We start from the raw sequence: 7875 nt of genomic DNA on the forward strand, positions 1-7875 counted from the left end.
TCCTTTTCTCCTTCTCTAGATTTGGTCTCTTAACCCCATTCTACCATGTTTGGATTTCCATATTTTTATTTTAGTTTTTTGTTTGTTTGTTTTTGCAGATCGGTAATCGGAGTCACTCTTCATCCTCTCTTCTACTGAACTACTATAGAAGAATTTTGGTGAGGAAAAGCTAGTTTCTCTTTCTTGATTTTCGATCTCTCAAATCAATTTCTCTTTCAACTTGGTTCAATAAAATTTCAAAAACTTGGGTGGGTTCTAGTATTCATTTCGATTTCAAGATTATGTGAGTGATTTACAAACTTGGGTTTCATATATGGGCAACAGAACTTCTGATTGGGGTTTTGGTTCGAGTTCCAGAAGTTTAGTAAGAGGCTTCAATTTTGTGCTCAACGCGGTCGCTTGGTGTTGGTTATTTTCGTCGCTGCTATGGAGAAGCTCTCTCTAATCCTTTCCAATATGTCTTTACCCAGTTTCTTATTTTGCTTTTGATTTAGATATATAGACATCTTGTTGTTATTCGTTAGAGGATTTTAATTAAATTAAAGCTTGAAGTAAGAGGAACGCATGTATAGCAGTTCTTTTTATTTTATAATCAATAAATTAGTTTGAGTTGCTAATGAAATTGTCATTTGAAAGCTTCATACCGAGTTGGTTTTGAATGAGTTTGTTGGTATGCATATACCTCCTAGGCACAAGTATCGGAAGCACAAGACTCGTATCGCCAATACAGAAGCAAGGAAAGCCCCAGCTGAGGGTCCCGATACCCCTCGGGGCGATATCGGGAACCCCGATCATCCCACACCGAAATAAACGGAACCAAGCTCCCACAAATCTACTACATTATGATCATCTCCAACAACCCAAAGAGGTAATTGTTTACTATCGCTTTCCATTATCATTATCTTATAACGATACTGACTTAGGCATCGGAGAGTTGAAGGCCGGCACACCCGGTCTTCCCTCTGACCTTTGTTTGTTTTACAGATAAGCGAGACTAATAGCGATAGTAGCAGACCAGAACATCTTGTGATTTAGTTGGATCAAACCCCTTCCGAGACAGCTGAAACATTTGGCCCTAGAAGGACTCCCCTCACTCCTTGCTGGTAGGACAACACACAGCCCATGGCTACCAGTACTCCGATACCAATGGTGATGACCCGCCCCACGAGGCAGCGACCCGCGAGGTCCAGCACACACTTGAGTTCTTCAGCCCGAACACTGAGGCACGCTCGGTCATGACCACAGATGCCACCATCGCACTTGAGATAGCGATGCGTGACCTAATGGAGACACGTGCACAAGCTGAGGCCGAGCACGCGGCAGCTATGGCAGCTCGCCGAGAAGTTGAAAATATGACGAACCAGAATCGCATCTTCCGAGAGGCACTCCAGCGGCGGGTCACGAACAACGAGGCATTAGACTAGGCCCATCAGCAGGAGACCCCGACACTAACCATTGGTGGGGTCCCGACACCCGGAGCAGTTCTCACTACGGAACCAAGCACTGGTCTCGCTGGCACTTTCATGCCACCAAGCGCAACCTCCGGAAGCCCCACGGGCTGTACTTGAACTCCTCTCTTCTCCCCAATCAGCTCGGCACAGCGCCACCACGTCAGCCTGTCCCCGACATGGCGGGAGCCTCAAGCGCAAACACAGCTGCAATTGCCAATATACCCCCACCCAACCCCAATACTCGGTTGTTGCTCCAAATGAGCGAAACCAACGCCTCCTTGCAAGAGCGGATTGAGAGCGCCGAAAGTAGGACCAGCTGGCAACCGATCACGGCTGGCTTCCAAGGAAAGATGGGACCATTCACTCCCCAGATACAAGCCGAGAAGCGCCCACCGGAGGCCAAACCCTTCAAGATTTTGAAATACAATGGCACCAGAGACCCATACCACCACTTGGAAGTCTTTCAGTCCCTCTTACATGGAACCTGATACACGGACGCAATGACATGCCACGCGTTCGAGGAAACCCTAACAAACGAGGCCTTACGGTGGTTTCTTAACCTTCCCCTTAATTCCATCGATAGCTTCCAGGAGCTCGGGGACAAATTTCTCCGTAGGTTCATTCTGTGCGGCAGTGGCTATTGCACGACGCCTGACCTATTTAGGCTCAAGCAACGGCCCAACGAGCGATTGTGAGACTTCGTTCGCCGATGGCAAAAGCAAGCTACACAATGTCATTCCCTTGACCCAGCCTTAGCGGCATCGGCATTGAAGCAGGCACTCTAACCGGGATACTTCCTATTGCAAATCAACACCAATCCCCCTGCGACATATGACGATCTCCTCGATGCCGCTACCGATTTCGCGCAGGCCGAGTACGACACCTTTGGTCGCGACACCAACACCAATACACACCCAGTTAATGCACCCCAACTCACCAACCCCACTGGGACCACCGATAGCAGGAACAAGGACACCACCAGGGACAAACCTGTCCATGAGAAAACCCCACAAGAGCGACAAGGTTACAATGATAAGAGGGACAAACAATATGGGAAGAGCCCTAAGAAGCCAAAGTACAACTCCTTAAGCAGCCGGTATCGCGATCCGCCATACGACAGTACCCGACACAAGGAGAACCAAAGATTCGAGGCACCCCGATACGAGGTTTACACCACACTCACCGCTTCATATGATGAAATTTGGAATAATAACAAAGTCATCATCCCACGCCCACCGCAGCGTAAACCTGGTCAGGCCAAACCGCGAGACAACGGCAAATACTGTACATACCATGAGGAAGCCGGCCACCCCACCGATATTTGCTGGGCACTGAAAAATGTTATTGAGCACCTCATTCAAAGTGGCCAGCTCTTGCAGTATCGTACTCCCGCAACTGGAGCCAACGCCATGGAAGTCTACGGACAGATTCTAACGATACATGGTGGTGCACCAAGAGCACCCGACACTCTCCACGCATAGAAGCGGCAATGCCCTCGGGGCCAGGTGGTGTTGGGACTCAGTCATGGCTGCTACACCCTCCAGGTGGAGTGGGACTCGATTGCCTTTAATCGCAATGAGGACATGATAAGGAAGCACCATAACGATCCCTTCTTGATCACCAAGGTCATCGACCACTACCGATGCCATCGGGTCCTAGTCGACAGTGGTACAGCAGTCAGTGCCATGTTTGGCAGTTGCTACGAAGGCTTGAACCGAGACAAGAAGAAACTTACCCAAGATCACGAACCCCTGATCAGCTTTGCAGGAGAAATCACACAGCCTTTGGGATCCGACAATTTGCGGATCACCCTAGGTGGAGGCAGCACTATCGCCACCATGACAACGCATTTTATCATCGTCAACTGCCCTTCTTCCTACAACGTCATCTTAGGGCGAGACGCCATTTGAGGACTCCAATTCTTCGTCGCATGACACATGTTAATGATGAAGATCCCTACGCAGGGGGGCACCCTCACCTTTAAAGGCGATCAAGAGCTAGCGCGACAGTGCAACTCCCTGACTGTCGCGAGGGGACATGGCATGCGAGAGGTACTCCTAACCACGGACCTACCCTCTCTCTATGACAAGCCCGACGATCCAAGGGAAGATTCCGAGAACCTAGACGCCTGCGATACAAGCAGCAAAAAGAAGGAAGATAAGCGCAAACTCAAGCACCCGAGACCAGATGCTTTGGAAGATCTGATATCGGTCTCAATATCCGATACGAACCCAGAAAGAAAGGTCAAAATTAGTTCCAAGACGGACCCACACTTCCAAGCAGAGCTAATCGCCTTCCTCAAGACCATACATGAGGTGTTTGCATGGTCCTACGCCGATATGCTAGGGATATCGCCAGAACTGTTGACCCACAAGCTCACCATCTCACTAGACGTCCCTCCGATCAGACAGAAAAGAAGAGCCTTCACAGAAGAAAAATACAAAGCCATCTAGCTAGGTCGAGGTCAAGAAACTCCAGGATATTGGGTTTGTCAGGGAAGTATCCTACCCAACATGGCTATCCAATGTTGTGATGGTCAAGAAACCCAACGGCAAATGGCGCATGTGTATCGATTACATCAACCTAAACAAGGCTTGCCCAAAAGATAGTTTTCCCCTACCAAGAATCGATCAGCTAGTTGACTCTACCACAGGCCACAAGCTCCTTAGCTTCATGGATGCCTTCTCGGGTTATAACCAGATCGCCATGGAACCTTCCGATCAAGAGCACACATCTTTCACCACCGACAAGGGTTTGTATTGTTACAAGGTAATGTCATTTGGTCTAAAGAACACCGGGGCCACATACCAGAGACTAGTCAACGCCATGTTCGTAGATCATATCGGGAAAATAATGGAGGTTTATGTAGACGACTTGCTTGTCAAGAGCATCACCATGGAAGACCACATCAAGAACCTGGGTATTGTCTTCGACATCTTACTCCAGTACGGTATGCGACTCAACCCAGACAAGTGCGTATTTGGCGTACTTGGTGGAAAATTCCTGGGCTTTGTAGTCAGCGAAAGGGGCATAGAAGCAAATCCTGAAAAGGTTCAGGCCATCCTCGACATGGCACAGCCAAAGACAAGGAATAAGGTATAATCCCTTACTGGGAAAGTTGTCACTCTCGCCCAGTTCATATCGCGCTTAACCGACAAGTGCGCTTCCTTCTTCAAGCTCCTTAAAACTCACCATACCGAGAAAATCAATTAGGGACTCGAGCATGACAAGGCTTTCCAGGGTATCCGAGACTACCTGGCATCAGTGTCCACTCTTTACAAACCCATCCCCGGGGAAGTCCTGTACATCTATCTCGCAGTATCGGTTACAGCGATCAGCGCTGCCCCGGTCAGACGCGAGAACACTGATGAACTGCCAGTCTATTACACCGGTAAGGGGTTCAACGACACCAAATCCATGTACTCCGATATTGAAAATTTTGCCCTCGCACTCCTCAAAGCCTCCCGGCGACTACGACAATATTTCCAAGCTCACACTATACATGTCTTGACCAACCAGCCTTTGAAGCAGGTCCTCCAAAAACCAGTATCCTTGGGCAGGTTAGTAAAGTGGTCTATCGATCTCGGCGAGTTCGACATTTATTACACGTCGCGCACGACTATCAAAGGACAAGCTGCCGTAGATTTCATTACAGAATTCATACCTCAAGAAGATGACGAGCCCTCAAACAAGTCTGTGTCGGAACCCAACACCACTCCGACATGGACTCTCCATGTCGACGGATCTTCCAATAGTAAACTCAGTGGAGCAGGAGTGGTCTTGACTGACCCAGAGGGACACGCATACGAGTATGCACTACAATTCAATTTCAAGGCCTCGAACAACGCAGTTGAGTACGAGGCACTCATAGCTGGCATCCAGTTGGCAAAAGAATTGGGAGTCACGAGCCTGGAAATCTTTAGCGATTCCCAACTTGTCGTAAACCAGGTCGGCGGCGACTTCCAGGCCAAGGAACCACATCTATCTCATTACCAATCACTCACCAAGGCCCTACTCCAACAATGCCTCACCAGCTACACCATCGCCCTTATTGCCAGAGCACAGAATACCAAGACAGATGCTGTCGCCCGGTTGGCGACATCGCCGCCAAACACCGACATCAGAAGCCTTAAGATGGAAGTCCTAGAAAAGCCGAGTATCGACAAGCCATTCTCGGAAATATTCCTTACGGAGAGCCAGCGCCCACCCTCATGGATGGACCTATTCATTGATTGTCTCTCCAAGGGTATCGAGCCATCGGACAGGGCCATCACCACCAGACTCCGCAGAAGAGCAACACTATACACTGTACGAGAAGGGAAGCTGTAGAGGAAAGGAAGATCATTCCCCCTGTTGAAATGTATCTCCCTCGAGGAACGACAGCGAGTTCTGCTATCGCTGCATAGCGGGGTTTGTGGCAACCACACGGGGGCAAGGAACCTAGCATTCAAGGCATTGCGTACAAGGTATTATCGGCCCACGATCGAGCAAGATGCCAAGCGTATCGCTAGAGCCTTCCTCAAATGCCACTAGTTGGCCGACTCCCCTCTCGCACCGTCAGTACTACTTTCAATCATCATCGCCCCTTGGGCATACTGCCAGTGGGGACTCGATTTCATTGGCAAGTTCCCCACCACACCAGGACAGTTAAAGTTTTCTATTGTCGTCGTGGATTACAACACCAAATGGGTCGAGGTCGAAGCTCTGGTAACGATCACAGTCGCCAAGGTCATCAACTTCCTATGGAAGAACATTTATTGCCGATTCGGAATCCTTGAAACAATCATCACTGATAACGGTGCCCAGTTCGATAACGACACTTAGGGAGTTCGTCTGCTAATACGGCACAAAGATCCGCTACGCCTCCCCCGCACACCCACAGACAAATGGCCAAGTCGAAGCAGTCAACAAGATCATCAAGCAGAACTTGAAAAAGAGGCTAGACGATGCCAAGGGCTTATGGGTAGAGAAATTACCTGAAGTCCTGTGGGCAATCAGAACGACCCCCACAGAGGCCAATGGCGAGACCCCTTTCTGCATGTCATTTGGCACTGAGGCAGTGATCCCGGTCGAGCAGGAGGTGCAAAGCGATAGAGTGGCATGCTTCAACGCACTCACTAACTCGGAAGGGTTGAAGCTCGACTTTGACCTCTTGGAAGAGCGCTGCGAGCGAGCCCACCTCCACAATATCAATAACAAGCAGCGTATCGCCCGATACTACAACGCAAGGGTCATGCCTCGCCTCCTCTCTGTCGAGGATTGGGTGATGAAGGAAAAGATGCCACCTCCAACAGGACTGAAAGCCAAATGGCAAGGGTCGTACGAGATCACGGAGGCCGTCGGACCCGCTACCTTCTATCTGAGAGGTACAGATGGTATTACTCTCCCACATCCATGGAACGCCCAACACCTCCGCTACTATCCCAGGTAGAGCGTGACATCCCTACTTTGCAATCTCCATCTCGCTATTGCCCCCTTTCCATGACTGCAACATTTTATTTCCTTGTATTTTGCAAACTGCCTTCGTGTAGTAATGAATGACATGTTATTGGCAACGAATGCAATGCTCCTACATTTGTCATATTCTTTACTTATCAATCGCACTAAACGAGCAATGACGATTATTTCCACCGGACCTTTTAATGGTCAAATGTTATATCCCTGCATCACTATCGCCATAGGCCTTAATGTCACACCCCGAATTCTGAATTTAAGTAATTCATATTCGAAGCATGAACCTCAAATACCCTGTTTATAATCTCAGAATTTTTTTCTCAAAATCAACTGTACATTACACCTCTCGATAATTACATAAACCAAATCCTCAAGCTACTTATTACAGTACACTCTCACCAAAACAAATTATAAAGCTCAAGAGAGCACAATTCTCCTCACAAAACAAATGCTATAAATCTAATACTAATACTCTAAACCGCACGATCACTGCCCTGATTCTCCTGACCTGTAAGACTACCCGCTACACAATTTGAATAGTGTACCGGGAGTTGCAACAACACAAAACCCGGTGAGCTTTTGACAGCCCGTATGAGTAAACAAGAAAGAACTGTTGATTTATTCAATTTAATTTTATTATAACTCAAGTAAACAATCAACACACTCACAAGGTAACTCCAAAAATCACAGAAACATATAAGTATATTCTCGATGCTTTCTTTTAAAACTCAACATTTGACTGATCACAACCAACAAATATTGCAACATTAATATGTGAAATAACATTAAAGCAAAGCATGCTTGATTCTCTTTTCACTAACACCTTCACATATTAACAATATATCACCAATAGATATTTGATCAAAATAATATAAGTACACTTTTCTTTTTAGTGAATTTTCGGATTAACTGGTAACAAATCATAAATACAAGTGCTAGGGTCCAACGTACTATACCCAAAGCACGAGTA

General features: G+C 47.7%; 1 protein-coding gene across 1 annotated transcript; it reads left to right on the plus strand.

Moving 5' to 3' along the window:
* The first annotated feature begins 4124 nt into the window (after positions 1 to 4124).
* Positions 4125 to 6882, plus strand: LOC133711622 (uncharacterized). The gene is made up of 3 exons (XM_062137722.1): positions 4125 to 4547; positions 4665 to 5759; positions 6304 to 6882. The coding sequence occupies exons 1-3, from the start codon at positions 4125 to 4127 to the stop codon at positions 6880 to 6882; spliced, it is 2097 nt and encodes a 698-aa protein (XP_061993706.1).
* Positions 6883 to 7875: the final 993 nt, after the last annotated feature.

This window comes from Rosa rugosa, chromosome 5 (genome assembly GCF_958449725.1).
Source record: "Rosa rugosa chromosome 5, drRosRugo1.1, whole genome shotgun sequence".
NCBI lineage: Eukaryota > Viridiplantae > Streptophyta > Magnoliopsida > Rosales > Rosaceae > Rosa > Rosa rugosa.

Bases quoted from the DNA above. Each gene is read 5' to 3' on its own strand.
- LOC133711622 (XM_062137722.1), top strand. From the start codon at position 4,125: ATGGATGCCTTCTCGGGTTATAACCAGATCGCCATGGAACCTTCCGAT. The intron at 4,548-4,664 runs GTATAATCCCTT...AAAATCAATTAG, and splicing joins AGCCAAAGACAAGGAATAAG to GGACTCGAGCATGACAAGGC. The intron at 5,760-6,303 runs GTACGAGAAGGG...TACGGCACAAAG, and splicing joins GAAGAGCAACACTATACACT to ATCCGCTACGCCTCCCCCGC.